The sequence below is a fragment of the Corvus kubaryi genome, unplaced genomic scaffold (genome assembly GCF_017639235.1).
Source record: "Corvus kubaryi isolate FWS band 111438036 unplaced genomic scaffold, C.kubaryi_AGA036_p1.0 37334, whole genome shotgun sequence".
In the NCBI taxonomy this organism is placed as follows: Eukaryota; Metazoa; Chordata; class Aves; order Passeriformes; family Corvidae; genus Corvus; species Corvus kubaryi.
The window spans coordinates 19,917,477-19,938,243 of NW_024581108.1; the positions used below are offsets into that span (position 1 = coordinate 19,917,477).

General features: G+C 37.9%; 1 protein-coding gene across 1 annotated transcript in view; it reads right to left on the bottom strand.

Annotated features, from left to right (window-relative positions):
• The window catches only part of FAF1 (Fas associated factor 1), a 151,073-nt gene that overhangs the window by 120,846 nt on the left and 9,460 nt on the right, over positions 1 to 20,767 (bottom strand). Inside the window, exon 2 of the mRNA XM_042030662.1 lies at positions 13,384 to 13,452. Coding sequence (XP_041886596.1) covers positions 13,384 to 13,452 — 69 coding nt within the window. The remainder of the gene's footprint in view (positions 1 to 13,383; positions 13,453 to 20,767) is intronic.

The following is a 20,767-nucleotide window of genomic DNA, read 5'->3' on the forward strand; positions in this document are numbered from 1 at the left end:
GAGAGGATCACATCTCTATGGTTATGCAAACATTCAAATATACTACATTTTTTAATGTCTCCAAACAGGGATCTTTGATCACCAAAACCACCCTGTGTGACTAATTTATAGTCATTAAAAATGTGTATTACCCTCGAAACAATTTTAATAACCAGTGCATTAAATCTATTTATGGGTTATTAAATATAAAGAAACCATGTCTGGATCAGAAAGCTCCTTCAGCTCCCAATAACCTGCTGCTGAGAGTGATGCCAGGGAAGTAGCACTCTCTGCTTATGCTGCTCTCACACTGCATATCCACAAGTGTCTCTGCTGGATCCAGAGTACCACAGCTTCCACAGGCATTTGCCTTTCCTAATGCTACCACTATTTAAAGAGCAAAGTTCACCTTAAATGGAAAATTACAGGGCTTTCAGAAGATTTTTCCCAAAGCCAAGAATCCTAGGTGTATCTCAGTGCTATCCATATACAAATTCTGCTATAACACTGTCCAATCCTGAAACAGGGTAATTTCTGTTTTGATGACAACCTTCAAACAACTACCAGGCCCACAATTTATTTCATTAAATTATAAACTGAATGTAGCTGTTCTTGATTTATACATTTTGTTTAGGGATATCAATCATATATCCAGGAATTGGAACAGCTTGTTTAAGAATTCATTGAGTACTGCATAATCTGACCTAATTGGACCTGCTTTGGGCCAGAGAGACATCCAGAAACAACTTCCAATCTCAAGCACATGTGACTCCATCATCCAACAGTACTGGTTATCTTGATAAACATATTGTGAATCCTGGGAGTTGTTTAAATTAAAAGGATGACAAGAATGTGATGTAATACTGGACTGACAAGTGCCCATTACAAAGGTTTAAAGTAACAATATTTTTCATGTGTTTTTTTCAGCAGCACGCTTCCAAATTACAGTATTGAAATATATTAAATCCAGCTCTTTTGTTTCCCCAAAACACAGGGAATAATAAAACAATAGGCTTAATGAAAGGTTATCAAATTCATTAACAATTTGGGCAACATAAAAAGTCCGTGGCATTCTGAAATTATTTAGGCACCTAAAGAACACTGCAAAGCAGACTGAAATTTAGAACTTTTCCTCAAGGGAATATTAACTTAACTAGATTAGTCAGTTCTGACTAATTGTGACTATCTTTTATGACTACAAAACAGTGTCAGAAAGAAAACCAAGAACCACCATTTCTTAATTATCTATTGAAACAACAATGTCAATGACTTTCTTCAAAATACACAATTCTAGTGCTAATCATTTAAAAGCAATTAAGTACATCTCAGAGTGATTCTCATCCCAGGGTCCTATGAATAATGCGGGGTTTTAGATAGCACAAACATTAAACTCACAAGTTGTAAATACTCAGTTTTCACAAAGTTTGAGGATGGACTGGATTTACCAACCATATTATTTAAAACCAGAAGTCTACATATACTGATTAAATATTCAACAAGGAAAGGTGTTCCTTCCTCTTCACAAACTACAGATGGAAGGTAGTTTTCAAATTTCCACAATTTAAAATGTGTAGATGAATTAAGAGTTAAAGGCAGGCTCAGGCAAAAGTGCAATAAAGGCTTTTGAAATGGGTGAGAAGGGAGCTCTTCCTCAGTGGCCACCTCTTCTTCCTCCCCTCCCCTTTCCAACCTCCACAGCACACAATGGTTTTGGCTGACAGATACAGACTCCTTACAATTTCCCTATTGGAACCTCTAGCCCAGTGAGGAGCAAGAGCTTTTACAAAGCACAATGCAAGATCAACTCTCCAAAACAGGGTACCAGAAAACACACCCATAAGCAAAAGGAGAAAGCAAGCTGAAGCAGCACAGTGCTCGAAGAACAATCCTTTCAGAGGAGAGGGCTGGAAATACCCTGCACACCTGAGAGATGCACGAGTTTCACCAGGAGAAAAAAACCAAACCAGCTTAACAAAACCAGCACAAGCTGCTCCCGCAGAATTCCAAAAGCTTTATTTAGGTTTGACTGCAGCAAGTGAGATCACTTGAATCTACTTATCAAAGCCCACGCAGAGCTTTACATTTGTTTAGCTAAAAATTGAGGAGGTTTATATTAAGCAAACACAGTATATGAATGAGACCTTGAGACAGGGTAATAGGAACTGCCACAGTAGATGATCCAAAACCCGAAGATATCCAACCAAATGGCATCAAGTGCTTCAGAAAGTCACAGGGAATTGTAATGGAGGAACTTGCTCATGGGGTGTTTTCTTCCAACCTCCTGATTTTCTGACACATTCAGATTTACAGTATTAGTATATTTTTCTTGTATTCAGCTTAACGTAATAGCCTCATAAACCACGTATTTAGTTATTTCTATGAAACTCAGTAAGAGCTTTTTTTGATGAGAGGATTAATTTATTACAATTTTCAAAAATCTATATTCTCCCCCAAATGCTACAAACTCAGATTTTGCTTCAGTTTAACATGCCTGGCAAGATAAAAAAAACAAAGTTCTGCATTTTGTGTCTTTGCTGTTCATTTTGCCTCTCCTTCCTATTATATATTTAATATCTTCTCAATATAAAAACAATTTCTCTCAAATCACAAATGCAGAAAGTTTACCCCATGCTGTCTTCTATACTAGCAGAAGTAAAGACAGAAAGAGGTGCTAGCTGCTTGTAGGACAGTATTTAAATTATAACCAAAAATTGGTTATTTTGTTGTTTCACACTCAGAACAAAGAAAAACTTGTTTTAATCTTTCACTGACTCTTTCAGCATTTAATATTAGATTTATTTTTCTGACTATTTAAGTGAATACAATATCAAAACCTCCATACAAAACCTCACTACAGAGGGCAAGATGACACACAAGACAAACACACTGTGGTTTTGAGTTCTGTATAATAAAAAAACTATGGCTGTTATATTTTGGAAACATTAGCCAGTATTCATCTGTGCTTGAGGATCACTCAAGATTTGTTGAATTTTAAAAAGTGTAACGAAATACACTGAAAAGCCCTCATTAAGTAATCCATAATAAATTAAAAATAATATTTCTTGTCTTTTCTATTTTATTATGTATTTCCACAGCACAAAATGGGTCATTAATATTACTTTGTTTACAATTGTCATTCCATTGCAAATAATTCTACTGCTAATTTGGGCTAAATGTGATATTCTCCCTGACATACAATATTTCTACTCCAATTTTCCGCTTTCACCTGATAAACTTCTTATCCTAAGATTCAAAATCCATTTTTGTTTGATGTTCAAACAAAATAAATGGATGATAGAACTCCAAATGCTTTCTACGATGGAGAGAATGGTTTCTTTTAAAAGAAAGGAAACAAAACTCAAAACTGAACCAATATTACCCAGAAAGAGGAAAAGAAATAATTAAATGATAATGGAAAGCATTAGAGAGACAAAGCATCCATGAAAGGACTGAAAAAGCAAAAGTGAATTTCAAACTGCTTCCAAACCATAAATCTAAGTGACAAAGGAACATATTTTCATATGCAACAGTAAAGCAAAACAGGAGAAGTACAAAGATTTATTAGTTCCTTTTGAGCACAGAAGTATTTCTTAAAGTGAAACTAACTCACAGGGCTCTACTACACGCATATATTTCAGTGATAACAGTGAATGTATTGAAATTATGTTGCTCTAATAACTTTCTTTTTTGCAAATACTAGTTTAGCCTAATTTTCAACAGAACTGGTAACAATGGATACTGGCAGGTGCAGGCAGATCAAAACATTTGTTCTGACCTGCTCATACTGTGATTATGGGAAACTGGATAAAAAGTAAGACCACGCATAGACTTCTCTTGCGATCAGTTTACAATAATAAAAAAGTAGAAAATTCCAGAATAAACAGCAGAATTTTTAGTAACTGGTGCTGACAAAAACATACTGTAAGTATTAGTCAAATACTGCAGTCAATCTGGATTAGTACAACAAAGGTTCACTGAAACCAGCTGTATTAATTACCATCATTTCTTTCTGCCCCAAGACATCCAGACTGGACTCTCAGATTGCCAAGCAGAGGAACGTGGCTTCTGAACAGCTTTATGCAACTACCAAATCTCACCTGTTACAAGCAAGTCTGAGATGTGTATTCTAAACAAGAAATTCCATGAAACCTCCTGCAGAAATACCAACTACTTTAACTTAAGAGGCTTTTTACAAAGAAGATCACCTTGCTATACACACAGCTACTTTGAAACCATTACTTTCAGAGGTTACAAAAATTGACTGCTATGAGTCTAGGCTATAAGAAATATTATTCCATTTAGACTTTTAAATTAATTCAGTAATATTTAAATAACCAAATTACTAATTGTGCCCCAGTAGTAAGAGAAGCAATCCCTACCTGTGTTATTCTTGGCAGGCTTTTCAAGGCAAAGGAATGAGTCAGCTTTTTCCTGTAGCTTGTTATACTTGCTGGCATCTCCCCAGCTTTGCAAGTCTCAAAAGTATTTCCAAGTGCTAGACGTGAAGTTACACCCACAAAGTTTATACAGAATGACAACATTTGTCCCCATCGTGGTTAAAATTTAACCAAAAACTGTAATTGAACCACAATGAAATGTCTTCTATGCATTCTGCTTTATTTCAGCTTGCTTTCTTTACAACAAATATACTTTATGAAAAGCTGCTAAACAATAGAATTGCTAATAAAGCAAAAAATTAACATTTCACCAAAAAATGCCACATGAATACATTCATACAGATGATTCACTTCATCAGCAAGAGAGCACGCGTTGAAATAGTTTACAATTAGCACTCTAGATGTGGTTTCCCATTTCTCCCTACGTCTTTGGTGGCTTCAGCAAATTTTTTCCTGTCACTCCTACAACATGCCTAAATGCACTAGGAAGCCTTTCAACAGCTAGATGTACTTCTAAAATTCTGAGGAAAAAAAACCCACTACATTTTGCACAGTTCCTTAATTTTATATTGTCACTACCTAATTCCCCAAAGTTCAATCTCAATAAAAAAAAATCCACAACTGAATGTGTTTTCCTGGCATAACGAAAGTAAAGAACATGTACAGATTTATAAGAAGCTTAAGGATAAGCACCTACCTGAGCTGACTCTAGCTCAGCAGGAATAAAGGAAAACAATCTACTCTCAACAACCCACTCAAAACTCGTTCACATAGAAAGGGAAAGTAGACCATAAGGTACCTGCTACTTTGACACACATACAAGTATCTTGGTCTTAGTCACTAATGTCACAACTTTGACTTTAATGCTGCTTCACCTTCTAACAGAAAGGAATGCTTATGCTTAATATCAAAACATATTTTGTTACTCCTTAAAACATTAAGCTAGAAAGCAGGAGAGACAAAGAAATCAAAGGCTATGCCTTGATATGAATACTGAAAAATACCTATGTTCTGAACTCCCATATTTTTACCCCTCTCCTAATTATTTTACGTAAATTTGGGTGGCAACACTAAAATGAGAGGTTTAAGGATAGCTACCTCATGACAATATTATTTTTGTTCAGTTTTTTTTAAAAAAAAAGTGGAGTTTTTTTAATCACTCATTGTAACAACATACTAGCTCTTAGAAAGTACTACCAGGGAAGAAATTTCAGGGCACAAGAACTGAGGACACAAAAAGTCACAGAAGTACTGCCAAAAGCCTAAGGCCCCTTCACTGAAAAGCCACAATAACATGAAATATCAACAGTGTTCCAATGACCCCAACTGTAGTCAGCCAACTGCCTAATCACTAATCCATAATAAAAAAAAAATTATGCAAGATTTAGCTGAAAAGTTTGGAAAGTAGGAAATCCCAAGCCAAAGTATGTAACATGCAAGTTTTCTCACAGTATTTCTCCAGCAGCCTGTGCTGTACTGCTGGAGGGGCAGCAACCCAGGGCTTCCAGGACAGGCTAAGGAGAGTTTATTTAAATAAAACTAGAACCTGTTCAGATATTCAACAGTATTATAAGTAAATCCACTTTTAAGACACTCTGCTTTGAAAGCCTGATGGCTCTAGATGACTCCTAGCTTTTATGGTAAAATTTATCACAACCGAGGTTCACTTGCAAAATAGCCACAGCACTGGCACAGATGCTGGTTCTTAAATAATTTACTTAGTTTTTCTCCTACTCACACAGTCCCAACATGACTCAATGACAGACTAAACACTTGTCAAACACATGTTTATAAGATGGGTGCAATTTTTAGTTCAACCAGTCATGGGGTAATAAACTACAGATATCTCATACCAGCTACTTCACTGTTAGTATATTCTAGAAATTTGTTCTGAAATTTGAATGTCTCAGGACAAATTAATGCTAAGCAATCTTCATAGAAACTACCAGTGCAGAGGAAGCACCTCTGAAAAAAGTATTTGTAAAAACTAAGGCAGGTGGGTGATGCATCCATAGAGCTCCAGCAGAACTATCAGGCACTACTGGGATCTCAGGTGCTGCTTTTTGTTTATTCTCAGAACACAAAATTCTCTGTTACAAGAAACAAAAGTCTTTCACCACAAACAGAAATCTAAATTTATTAGTCCCATTGCTTGTTTGATCACTATACAAGAAAAACTTAAGGAGGTTATTTCTTAAGTAAGTAAAATTACGTAACAAAAAACCTAAATTACTGAAGTAACTAAATTCCATCTGTTAATTGAAAAGGAGAGACGGAATTTACATTTTACTTTACTATATTGCCAGCAAAGTTTTACCTAAAAATCTTCTCCACTCTCCTTCTGTTCAGAAAGAGAACTAAAATTTCATATATATCATCACAGCAACAAAATACAGCCTTAAAACACATAATCACAACCCCTTTGTTATCCTCACATGAATAAAGCAGGTTTTTGGGGGTTTGGTTTGGGTTTTTTTTAAATGAATGAATGTGCATACAGCTATGTGGAAAGCCATACCATAATTACAACTGCCTATAGACCTACACACTTCATACAATCTTCCACAAAAAAAAATACATTAAAAGGAAACATGTTTTACCAGAGATTAAGGCATTTGGAAGTAAGTAAAACCAATTAATTAAATACTGTTTTTAAGAATTAACAAGTCGTCTGTGCTACCACACAGCTGCATAAAATACACAGCATGCATCTGAGCTTACTCAAAGACACAGAAATGCCACTTTGAAAGCTGCAAAAAGCTGGAAATACAGAGAATGAGAAATACAACAATTTTTGCAAGCAGGGATCCCTAATTTAACAAAAATACATACAAGACTTCCAAAGGGAATTTCTACAGTCCTTTATAAAAGACAAGTTCACATACAATTGTGTCCTGCTAGGAGAGATTAATGCTGCAGTTGGACACACAAAAAAACCTGCAACTCCTGAATTTCCTGGAGAACAGGCACCATTCCTGTGGGACACCTGCAGCAGTGGGATGCCCATCCACCAACACTCCTTGTGATTATCTAACTCTGTGTTCCTTCTTCCTTCCCTCTGCTGGCAGCAGGGTTGTGAATGCTGGACAGGCTCCTCACTGCAGTAACAGTAAGCATAAACCTGCTGAGCTGACAAGACCATGTTCCACAGGACACGACCATCCACAAGAGAACACCCTTCTAAAACAAAACTCTTAATGCTCCTTAAAAAGAAAAAAAAAAGGATACAAAACCTCTGCTTCCAGCAGGCATATGTGACTGTTCATTTGACCACAGGGAGAATGTTATTAATACACAGACAAGCCCGTGTTCCTAACAGTGAAAATCCCTCAGATCTAGTCCTAATGAGAGGAACATACCCTGAACTTCCCACTGGTCCCACAGTGAGTGCTGTCAAAAATGTGCCATATTCAGTATGCAATTCTAAAGCAAAGAAAACAGCAGGTCAACAGTACAAGATAAAAGGGTCAGTGTGATGAACACCATCACCATAACGTGCAGTCCTGGTTCCCAGCCACTAAAACACAGCCTGCTTGCAATGCAACAAGAGAGATGCTGAACACGACACAAGCATGTACTGAACACTGCCCCACATTTAAGGAAAAGAAAGGGCCAGGCACTAAACTCAAATTAATCACCTAGTTTCTGGACTAATTCAAATAAATCAAAATAACAGAGAGATACCATGTCAAAGCTGTAGCAGGGCAAACCAGAGAGAAAAGACAGACAAAAGGCAATGTTAGTGTATCAATTTTACCGGCTTGCACTGAAATTTGCTATACATTATAACAGAAGGATTGTTACTGGTTAGAACACAGTAAGAGACAAAAATATCAGATTGCTGATAACTGTCAAGAGCCCATTTTTTGCCATTCCCACCTAAATGGGCACCTCCAAGAGAAACTGAAAAAGAAAAATTGCCAAGTCCTACCTAATTTTTCTCAGTTCAATTTTTTTTTGTCTGTTCAGTTGCTTTTTTCCAAAACACATTATGTAGATGTAAATATACATATACAAAATTAGTACTTATAGTCAAAAAAAATCCTGTCTGACAAATAGCTACTATTTTCCAAGAGGTTTACAAGCAACATGCAAAAAACCCCCATCTACTGTGTAGGTTATTAAAATTAAAAACTATAGTTGAGAACTGAAGCTTTATAAAAACAGATGTTCAAAATACACAGTTTCTCCCTTCAAGATACAGAATTGCTTCTTGTCAGGTGATTCTTGGAATCTGAGTATGACACAAACTGCAACTCATCCCACCTCCAGGTGCACTTTACTGCTGGTTTTACTGAAGTTATACTGTGCTTTGATCCTCTACCAGAATATAGAACAACCAGGCCAAGTATAGCAGGAAGGCACAAAGGTCATTTTGAAAATAAAAAACAGGGGTGTGTGTATATATATATATATATATACACACACACACATACATATACACACAATCATTATACACACATTTACAAGTAAATAGAATATTGGATAATAAACACCCCTATCCCCCTGTTATTTTGATGAAATTTATTTTCTTCTTAAAACAACACTAAAAAGTACCTATATTACAATGTCTCTTGGAAAAGACATGAAATAAAAACAATTTTAAACCAGGGAACAGGAGTAACAACAGAAATGGCCATCTTGGAAAAAGCAGAAAATCAAGTGTGGTGAATCCTGCTCTTCATTCAAAAAACCTGTTCTGATTAATAGTACAGAATATAAAGCCATGCTGCATATGATGGACTTGAATTTTTCATTAAATCTGTGGAAGGTAGAGCAGACCAAGTTTCTTGCACAGATGCAAGCACTGGATCTCAAGAGAGCAAAGAGGTCTCACCTGTGTAATAACCTCACATATACAAAGGCCCACACTGCATAAGATCAAGTCACTAACGAGTCATTTTCCTTTAAATATGTACCATCATCAGAAACATTTCAACAGACAGAGTTGGGATTTTTCACAGTTTTATTGTTTTTACACAAAGTTTAAGACATATTTATGTGTCATTCTCACCTTCACATGCCAAAAAGAAGGTCAGAGTCTAAATGGCCAAGCTATGAAACCATCAGACTTTACAACGGACAGAAATTCCTAACTTCTGCTTCCTCAGATGGCAAAAATTACTGTAAATTAATAGAGCTGAAAGAAATGACACTCAGGAAATAACATATCAGCAACCCTGGGAGGCTTAAGAGAGCGGGATCCATTTATGTCAGAATGCCTGAAGAGATCATTGTATTATCTATGTTGATCTTCTATAGCTCACAGAACATCTGAAACATTTCGTCGCCCAGCCTATAATAAGCCCTGTAATTAGGCTACAGTGTTCTAACACAGAAAAACCCGAAGCTGCTCTATATGCAGCAGACCACCACAAAGGCCAAGTCATATGCAGCAGAGGGGAGCTAATTATTGGCAAAATTAGACTTCATGATGCTACCAAGCAATTTTTACACTGTTACTGCATATGAATTCTTCTGCAGCACTCTTGTGTGATTTTATTTCGAGCACCTGAACAAAGCCAAGCAACCAAACATTTAGGAGAGACAGCTTCCCATACTGCTTCAAGCAGCTACTGAAAAACATATACAACTGCTTTGAACATTACAAAACACATACAACTCTGAGACATTTAAATCCAGTTTATTTATTACCAAACTGAAGATAAATTAGAAGCAGTTAATATTGTCTCAGAGTATCCCGTATCATGGATTAGAGATGAAGACTTCTAACTGGGGGTAAGTAATCTTTTAAAGTTCAAAAATAGGAAGCTGATGTTTCAGTTCTAAACTGAAAAGAAAAAGGAATTCTGTTTAACTCTTAACAAAAGTGGCTATTAGAAAAACTAAACCAAGAAAGGAGACCCTTATACTTAACCCAAGTTTGGCTTTGTTTAAAGGTAAAACTGAATGTCCAAAACATAGAACATTGTAACACTCAAGTTATAGGAAAGACATTGGTGACACTTTAACCCTTAATACTAAAATCTAGCAAGACCGGGGGGAAAAAACGCAGGGACAAAGTAAGCAGAAGGAATATTTCCTCAGTGCAAACAAAGTAATCCTTAGAAAAGCTTACACAAACACACAGTACTTGTAGCACAATGTAAGAAACTTGTTTTGTGAACTTAATAACCTCTGCTGTCTCTGTGCATTCTGATCTACTTCTCTGTCAGCCCATGTCAGTACCTACTTCCCTGTTTCTGTTTGGGATCCTTCTGCTTTCTAGCTCACCAGGGCTCCTTCTTTTGGTTGTTTTGGCTGAAGTCCCAGAGAAATAACAACGCCCTTGAGCTGAGTGTCAGAGAGCTCAAGAAGCAACAGGTGCCCAAGGGAATCTTCCACCTGGGTCTTTAGCACAGCCTCTGATAATGCACGATGCTTTTTCCCAAACAGGAACGTGGAATTGAGATACAGACAGCCTGACTGAAAAGCAAGAGTAAACAATTGCTTTGAGACAAGAACTTCCTTAACTTATGTGTTTGGTTTTTCCCCCTTTTGCTACAGGAGTATCCTGAACTTTGGTTGATGACATCCTAATGGGATTTGCTTAGCTTTCTACTTATTAGCCTGGGTGCCTCACAGAAGATTTCCTCATCACATACTGACTTCTGATTCTACTTCCAACGTCATAGAAGTAAAGGAATCAACATTTAAAAGCCTCTGAATCAGATGCACAAAACAAAGTGAAATTAGAGAAAACAGAAATTGTGTTCTTCCCATTTACTTAACACTGGGACCCAAAGGATGGCAGAGGAACCCTTACCAAAATCATCATTTCACTACTGTCGTCATGAACTGTGAACCAAGTTCTTCAAGTTTGGTTTTCCTTAGAAATCAAAAAAAAGTTCTGCTCTGACTTGAATGACATATTTAGTGCCAAACTAAAGGATTTCTTTAATTTTTCATCTCAGCTAAAAAAACTCCAAGACCTTTTGGTTGAATTAAAACAAACCCTCCCCAGTTTCTACGCACTGAATCTGTATACTTGACTACTGAATCAAAGGTATAAAAAAACCCCACCACAAACACAAAAAAACCCCACCACACATGGATCATACACTTTTAATTCCAAAATAAAAAATGCTACATTTCTCATAAGTCATGAGCCTTTCTTCAAGTACTTTTGAAATGCAAAAAACCCTTGCCTAACAGAGATATTTGATTCTCTCTCAATCCAGGAACTCCTTTTCTTCAATCTTCTCTTCCTTCATTCTTCTGCTTCTACCTCCTTGTTAGATTAGCAGGATTTGGCTTCCACTCACACTCCTTTTTTTACAAGAAGGCTGCTTTTAATAAAAAGGAGACAGTGTCCTACTAATGACAGACCCTTAGGGCATCTTCTTCACTTACCCCTCCTCAATATTATTTTTTTTCTTCTACAACTTACTTTTTTCTTTTTCATAGACATTCCTCTCATTCATCTTCTGCCTAGTTTCAAAAACTATGTACCTTCCTCAAGTACCTCTTGCATCCTTAATTTTTTACCATTTTTTACTTTCCCCATGCCTTTTTTAAGCTTGCACATTTAGGTCATTACTTCTTTTCTCTCTATATTCTACTTCTAGATCATCTAGTAATCACTAATAAAATTAAGTATTTAAAGGTGTTCTCACAGCCATTCTCACAGCTTTAGATATTTCACTCTTCTTTCTGCTCCTTCTGGAGTCCCAGAAGAGACTTACTTGTTCTGACCATTTTTCATGGCAGTTCTATCATTCAACCCAACCTGTTGAGCTTTTACTGTAATGCACACAATTTACAGATCTCCCAAAACCACATCCAACGGATCGAATGGATTGTATTGGGAACTTCATAACCTGAACAGAATGCATAAGGCTATTCCTTGCCTTCCAATAAACACTTGAATTTTCAAAAGAGCTCATGCCACGTCACTACAAACTACTATGACAAAAGATGCTTTAACTCCTCCACTCTGTCAACACACATCTGGGTTTTTCTGTTTGAAGCCTCTGATGACAGGCACTCCCTTTTTGCTCACTGGCATCTCACTCTTGCTTATACCGTGACATGTTGCAAAATAAAGACTCTGTGTTCATTTTAACACGTAGTTTCAAGTGTTGGGACTATGTACTGTTTTTTCACAATAGGTTACAGCTGAAACTATGTCCACAGCCAATTTTGGAAATCTAATTTTTTTTATAACTTTCTGATATTTTGGACTGGTCCAAAGGTCGTTCATTTGGAAAAGAGAAAAAAAAAAAAGGAGGAAATCAAGTGTTTTACAATTTAAAGGAAGATCACTTGCTTTTTAATTAAGTTTGTTGTATTTTACACTTCTAAACCTTAAGAAATTGGATTAATAGTTTCTTTATTTACTAATCCTATGAAAAGTCTTAAAACACCTACAACTATTTTGCTTGGTTTCTTCCTATTTGCATGCACATTGAACCTTGTTACAAAATAGATGAGGTTTTTTCAGGATGAGTGTTGGTTGGTTTTTTTGTTTGTAGTTAATGGTGTCTGAGTAGCACCAAATCTAAATAAAGCCATGGCTTTAATCATCTGACTCCATTTTGCATAACCACCAACAATAGGAGAGCAACAATCTTCACTTTAAACAAAAAGCACATGGAAATTTGAAAAAGTTGGTTTACCTTCCATTTCTTCCTCAGGAACCTAAATCCTCAAAAACCCATCTGTGTATACACAGGTTTTCTCCTAAAAACACTGCCCTTCATAATACTTCTTACAAAATGATGCCAAAAGGAAACTAAACACAGTATGAGACATGGATTTAGAGGACAAGAAAGAAATGAAAAAAGCCTGAAGACAATCAGAGCAGAGCAGGGTTTGTACAACTCAGGCTCACGTTTACTTGGAGATGAGGTTTTAACAGACCAGAAACAGTCTGCACAGAACAAACTGTTTGTCCCAGCCACGAGACACCCCCAAATTTGAAATAAAGCTACCAGCTGTCTCAGCAAGATGCCATGTCACTGTTATGTGGGGTTGATCTATGAAGTCATTTTCTTAGAATACTTACCACTAAATCCCAGTTATTTTGTTCAAGCAACGTTATAGCTTCATCAATATTTTCAATACCAGTACATGCCTAAAAATAAAAAGAAGCAATAAACAGAATTAAAAGCATTGATCAAAATCAGGTTGTTAATACTTATAATTCAATTAATTTCAGTAGGATGACAGGAAAGGTATAGGTTTTTCCTTTCTGTTACGAAAGGGCAATCCAGGAATCAGACTTAAAGTTTTAAACATCAAACATTTAATATAATGCCCTGTTCCACCAGAGGATTCTTGTGTAACCTTGAGCAAGCCACCTAGGGAAGCAAGACCAAGTAGTTATTTGTAAAATTAGGACAATAGTGCTGTCCCACAAAGGCGTTTTGAGAATTCTACCTTCAAAACTTGAAGCACTCATACTACTTTAAAAGGGAGCACAAAAAACCTTGAAGTTCTAGCCCTGTACTCTGGCTTTACCTAGTTCAAGAAATCTAACACAATAGCATTTTTAAGGTAATGTTAACCTCACAAAACCATATTTTAAATTGAGCTTAATTCCAAATGCAAGAGCACCTCTACTCAGCAAAATCCGCGATGCAGCAACCTGCTGCCTTTTTTTGATACCCAGACCTTTTCAACTATTCAACTTCAGCAGGCAGAGCACTGCTCTTCATTCTGCCACATATTTGCCACCATTCACATTGAAGCATATCAGATATATTTTACCAGAGGTGAAAAAAAGGAAACAGTTAAATTTCTTTTTGGAATTTATCATCTTTCATCCTAACCAAAGCTATGCTCTGTATTCAAACACACAAGAGGAGTTCAGACTTTTACAAGATCTGAAACATGATCATGTTCCTTCTGCTCTACCACAGAGTTATATAAAACTGCACCAAAAAAATAAAAACCCAAACCTTTTAACAGTAATAATACAGAGCTAGATAGCAGCAGCAAACACATCAGTTTTCCTGATTCCCTTTATGTCGTAAGAGAAGAAGAAGGCTAAGCAGACTTTTTTTTCCTTCCAAGACATAAAAAGCCATCAGGTTTTTGCAATTTTCTGACTTTTCTCCCAATTTTCAACGAAGAAGACATAAAAAGAAGAAATCACAGAGAAATTCAAGGCAAATTCTCTCTTCCTAAATTCAACATTGAAAAATTCCACACTTACAAAGCACAACATGCAGTATGTCAACACAAAATGGACCAGCCTGAAGGACCTCAAGGATCACAAGATGAAATTACGGAGAATTTTGCCAGCAGAGGAGAGGCAGCAGTTTCTACTGCTACACAGTGCTCTCATGACCACATTGATCCTCTCTGCAACAAGACAAAATTTCTTCCACTTCAGAGCATGCTGTGTTAATGCTGAATTTCACCCACTTCACATTGGGAGTGCTAGAACAATAGCACTTTGCTCTTCAGAAGCATCATTTTGCCTTATTTTCCATTATTTCTGAAGTTAAAAATGAGACAGTGCTTCAACACAATCCCCAGCAAATGCTTATGCATTTATATACACTTATGCCAGGTAGATTTGAAGAGTACAGGGCTTGAGCTTGTCATTTCTGAAATCATAGGAGGGTTCATGCTACCATCAACCCGCCACTGGAACTGATGTAAACAGCTCTACTGCAAAAATCTTACTTTGAGAAAAAGTGACAGTCTGAGATTCTGTTTACATTTGAGTGAAATACACTTAATCAGGTCATTACAGAAATAGCTACTATTTCTCATTTGTCAGCCCTGCAAAATCTGTATGACCTTTTTAAGAACTACATTCTGTTCCAACCTATAGTAAGAACTTGACCAACGCTTGTTTCACCCCTGGGCTGTGCAGATGAAGTTGAGAAGATGGTACCTACAATTCAGGATTTAAACTGGTTTTAGTTGCTCCCTCTTTTTATCATCCCTGAAGCTCTGCTGACTTGCCACTGACCACTCTTAGCCCACACTAACTGCAAATCAATTCAGCTCACTTTGGCATACTTTTATTTTGAGATAAACAACACAAAATTAGCTTACCCTTCTACCAGAGCACACAGTGAAAGGAGTTAACTCATCACAGTGAAGGCAGAGTAATTAAACAACTAATTCACCTGTGCGCCTGCATCCTTCCTGAATCATCTTTCTGGTGATTTACAATGTAAAACAGAAGCCTGCTTTTGGTCACTTAGCAATGCAGAGTCACTGGGTAACAAGAATGGACAGATGTAAAAACCAGCTGAAAGTAAAAATCATCAGAATTCATAATAGCCAAGACAAGCAGTTTTGGTTAAAATCTTTGCACCATTTTTAAAATTCCTTTTAATAGTTGATTTTGAGGAGTTCTTAAACTAAGATTTCACTTTCCAGATGGACCATTTTTGCTAGTTGTCAATAAAACAGAAAACAAACATTTCAGAATTGCAAGAGGAAAGAATGAGTGCTACTTGTCAACGTAACCACAAAACAGACATTCCAGGATCTTCCTCAACACACTGTTAATGTCAGAGTTGCAGCAAACTAAGATTATCCAAAACCTTATTATATTTCACTATTTCAACATTCAGACACTACACACTACAACATACAAATCCCTGCATCAAGTCAGAAGCCATTAGTAAAACCAAAAACCCCCAGCAACTAAAAATTAAAGCCGCTTCCTTGTACCTGCATCATGTCATGCAAGCTAAATTAAAGAAAATCATCTGGTTTGCATGTCTTTGATTTTCCCTAAGAAATTAAGCACACAAGACCGGCAGTCCCTCACTGCCAAGTGTGACGTGACGTCAAACGCTGTGTAGTGACAGATTAGTCCCAGAACAACCTGGCCTGCTCCTGTCTTTGTTTTCTTTAGGGAAACACACACAGGAAACCAGCAGGTTCTGTGAGCAACAGAATTAACAAAGTCTGGCTCCTCGTGGGTTTGTCTCTCATCCCTAATTGCAAGGGCTGATTTAAGCTTTTCCTTTGGCTGGAATATTTATAAGAGCTTCTTTTAATGGACTTCTTTCCATGTTACATGGCTGTATTTTAATTAAATTTGGAATCATTTCATTGGTACAAATCCATGGGACACCTGGCACCTTAGGGCTCTATGCCTTACTTATCTAGAAAGGCAGACTAGAATTCACAGGGTTTAATTATTTACAGTACCTAAAGATTTTTTCCTCATGTTTATTCCTTTTATTCTACCCAAGCAAGAAACAAACAAACAAAAATTTAATAGGAAAAAAGAAAAAAAGTTAAATCTGTGCAGAAACAGAAGTGAAAAAACCCTTCAAAATATAGCACAGCAGATGAGCTCTAAAGATGCAAAAATACATCTTTGTTGCTGAGCAAGTAAACTGAGGGACTAAGGAGATATTTTATTATTCACAGATTTCATTCAGCTCTATTTTCATGAGACCAGCTTAACAGAAGGCATTAAATATTTTAAAAGAAAATTCCTACATGAATACTACTAAATCTTGTTTCAATCAACAACCAGCACATCCTCTAAGTCATCAAAAGATGAAAGAAACAAGCCACCACAGAAAAGGCAAAACCTTGAAGGCTCACTGATTTGTAAACCTTTACACATCAGAAAGAAACCAAAGAATTTTTTTTTTGGAGGACAAAGGAGAAGAAAAGGTAGAACAAGTTCTTCCACCTCCTTTTCTCTGCATTTCCTATAAATCTAAGATATCATTTTCAGCCTTCACAGCAGCTCCAGAGTCTCTGCAGTCACTTCTGTGCTTTTCCAGACCACACAAGCGAAAAATGAAAGCAAAGATGAGAAAACTATTGTTGTATACTGAATACATAATCAGATTCTGAAGATAAAATTATTTAATGTTAAAACAACTTTCTTAGCATCCTGCTTTTCCAGGACAGGTTAAGTGTTTCCACCAGGCAGATTGAGATTTGCACATAGTAACATTTCAGAGCGCTTCTCCAAATTTTTTTTTCCATGTAGCTTCATATCCCTTTAGTGATGGAGACCTTACCCTTGGAACGTTTCACAGGTAACCATCAGGGGTCCTATCCTTGCACAGTAACCTTAACCTTAATAAAAGAAGCAAAGTAGTTACTGAGGAAACAATTCAATAGGAAAGAAGTTGTGAGGGCAGACAGACTTCAAGGCATTTGAGACAAACCTAGGAGCTGCTTCCAGAAAGCTGTCATGCAGGATGACAGACTGGCTCTTCTAAATCCCTTGCAGGGTGGTCTGACCCCAGCAGCTGTAACAGCTGGATCTGGGTTTGAGACCCTCTGGGACACCCCACCTCAACAGCACAGGCTTCAGCTCACCTCCACACCCCAGGGGAGCAGCTGCCTTCCCCATCTGGCAGCAGCTGCTCCCCCGGCACCTGCTGCAGGGATCCAGGCAGCTGTTCCACGGCGGAGCTGGAAGGGCCAACTGCTGCTCCCAGCACAGAGAGCCGGGCTGTTCCTGCGGCACAGGCTGGGAGAGAGCACACAGCTGCTGGGACTCAAACACAGCCAGGCCACTGCTGCCCGACAGGCAGTGGGTGGCAGCTGCTGCACAGGAGCTGGGAGCAAATGGTATTTGGCAGCAAGGCAGGATGTCTCTCACCTGTGGCACCATTCCCCTTCTCGCCAAGGCAAGAAGTGGCAGGCAAAGTATCCAAACAGCCACATTTGGCCTAACAGCAGTAGCTGGATATGGAGGGCTTAGTCAAAACATTCCTTTTGAATAATTCCATATTTCCTTTGGCTACTAACAGTAGCTATATTTTCTCCCAAAAGGGACCATCTCTAAGCTAACCCAAACTAGGCCTAGAACATTTTGCACAACAGGTTCAGGCCCATTAAAACCAGGCAGACAGACAGCTGTGAATTACACTGGGTACCACTCCCTCCTGTAACAGATGAAAAAAAACCCAAAAGATCTGTAGCTCAGTCCATCATTTCAATGTTTATCCAAAGCCACAATGCCCAAAGAAACAACTACTTGAAGGCACCAAGAGATTCAACAGGATTACCTAGGAAGAAAAGCTTTCACCCTCTGGGATCTCCTACGCAAGCTCAGGAAGCCAGCATTAACCCACCTGCAAGTGGGCAGACAGCACCTGAGGAAGTGCTTACTTTTGAAAGCATCAAATAAATTTTTATCACTAGATAGAGCAGGGCAACTAGAGTTAATTAGATTAATTAAATAGAGTTAATCTATTCCATAAAGTTACATGAGGTTTTCAAGAGAAATAAGAAATGCTGGCAAAGAACATACATTGTTAAAAATCAATTCACTATCCCTTGGGTAACTTATTCTTCTAAAGTTGAGAGAGACCAAGAGCACGGAAAACTCTTTGAGTCCAGGCCACAAACCTGCTCAGAAGGACAGCTGAATTACCCAGATCAGCAGCTTAAAAACAACAAACCACTCAGAGCTGTTCTTAGTAGCATTTGAGATACAGCAAATGATATTACTTATCTCCTTGCATATTTCCTCTGTAATAGAACCAAGATTTACCTTGCTGTTTTATTCACCTCTTCAATTACAACCAGACAGTTCACAGACACATTTCAACTCCCTAGCAGGTTTTGCATATCTCCAAAGACAGGGAGTCTACAGCTTCTCTGGGCAGTTTGTTTTAGTGCTTTACCACCTTCACTGAGAATTGTTTTTCCTTATATTTAACTATAATTTCCCAAGTTGTAACCTATATCCACCACCTCTCACCTTCAGACTGCAACTCCAAGAGAAATTTGATTCTGTATTGTCTGTTATCACCCACTGTACGGCTGGAGACAGCAACTAGATCCTCCCGTAGCCTTCTCTCCCAGGCTACACAAAGCCAGCTCCCTTAACATCACCTTTCACACAAAAATGCTCCAGCCTCCTCCCTTCCTAGGTAACCCTTCACTGGACCTGCTCTGCTCTGTCAATAGAGTGACTGATACAGAACACAGCACTCCTGGTAGCAGTGATCTCACCAAAACAGTGTGAAAGAATGGCCTCCCTCAGGCTCCTGGAACACTAATACAGCCCCCTATGTGGCTACTACTACTTCTAGAAAAATCCTTAATTCCTTCTCCAAGCATTCCTAACAAAAATCAGGTTTCTGGATGCATTTTAAACAACCCAACCCTGAGTTTCCTCTTTCTAGAGCCAAACGTAGTACTTTGCTTCCTTTTCCCATCCATTGTGAGGAGAATGGCTCAGTAATCAAGGATAATTATCAAGCCTATAAAGGGTATACCAGATTGTATCTGCTAGAAGTCCACTCAAACCCAGAAAGATTTAGGACACTAATTCAGCCATGACATATTAATAAGTCAGAAAATTTTCTTTAAATTCATACATACACTGTTGCAATGGTGATTACTTCAAAGCTATTGAAACAAAGTGTAACACTTCTCCCCCCAAAACAGGTGAAGTCAAACCAATATGCCCAGCCAAACAAGTAAAGGCTTTAGTACCATAGTATCAAATTTATGATGCCTTTGCAACTCCCTGCTGGGCTATCATGACATGCAGCACACTCAGACACTCACAACTGAGATTTTTTGGTACCTCAGTTCTTCTCATCCCAGAATCTCACCTGTCTTAGGACCACCTCCACAGACTACATCAGCTACACCCCTCTGTGGCATCCCTGCTCATTCTAACCTTACAACAACCCTACTGGTGTACAGAGACTGTTCTTAATATGAGTCATCCATGGTTATTAAATTAACTTTTACTTCTGTTTCAGACAAACATTTAAAAAACAACATCCAGGCATATCGACCAAGACACAGACTGAAAGGTCACCCACTGCAAGCTTCTAACTGAAGAGATAAGAATGCTTCTCTGTTTTTACATAACTCAGAAGACCATCTGGTAAAAATTAAGCAGGTTCACCAGCTGTTCGTTTAGCAAAAACAAGCCAATTTACTTACCAGCATCAGAAATCAAGAAAGGGTTTTAGGCAAATATGCCAGGATAAAGTTTGCCCAACGCATTTCAACTCCCACACCCAACTATTTACAAGTTTCATCATTCTACTATTTGAGCATCCCCTTAAGCAAAGCAAGGGGGGAGGAAGGGGGGAGAAGAAAAAATAATATTTCTGAAGGTCACAAAAGACATTTCAACCTATAGCTACCAAGCAGACAGGAGTGAACTTTGCCCACGCTCTGAGATGACTGCAAGCCTTCCAAACAAAGCAAGCTGGGGACAAAGTCTAAGCTGGTAGCATGAAGCTCTAACCACTTCTCAGCAGAACTAACTCACTCAGCACCACACTAACCACTTTCAAATGGATTCCAGCAGACTGTGAACTCTCTCAAGACTCTGGAGAAAATTCTGATTCCAGAATACCACGAAGACAGATCCCTAGGAAGCCCATGAGCTGAGCCAAGACATGAAGTCAAGCCTCCCAAGCCCCATGCTAACACTCCAGTGTTTAAGCCACACACACTACATACAAAGA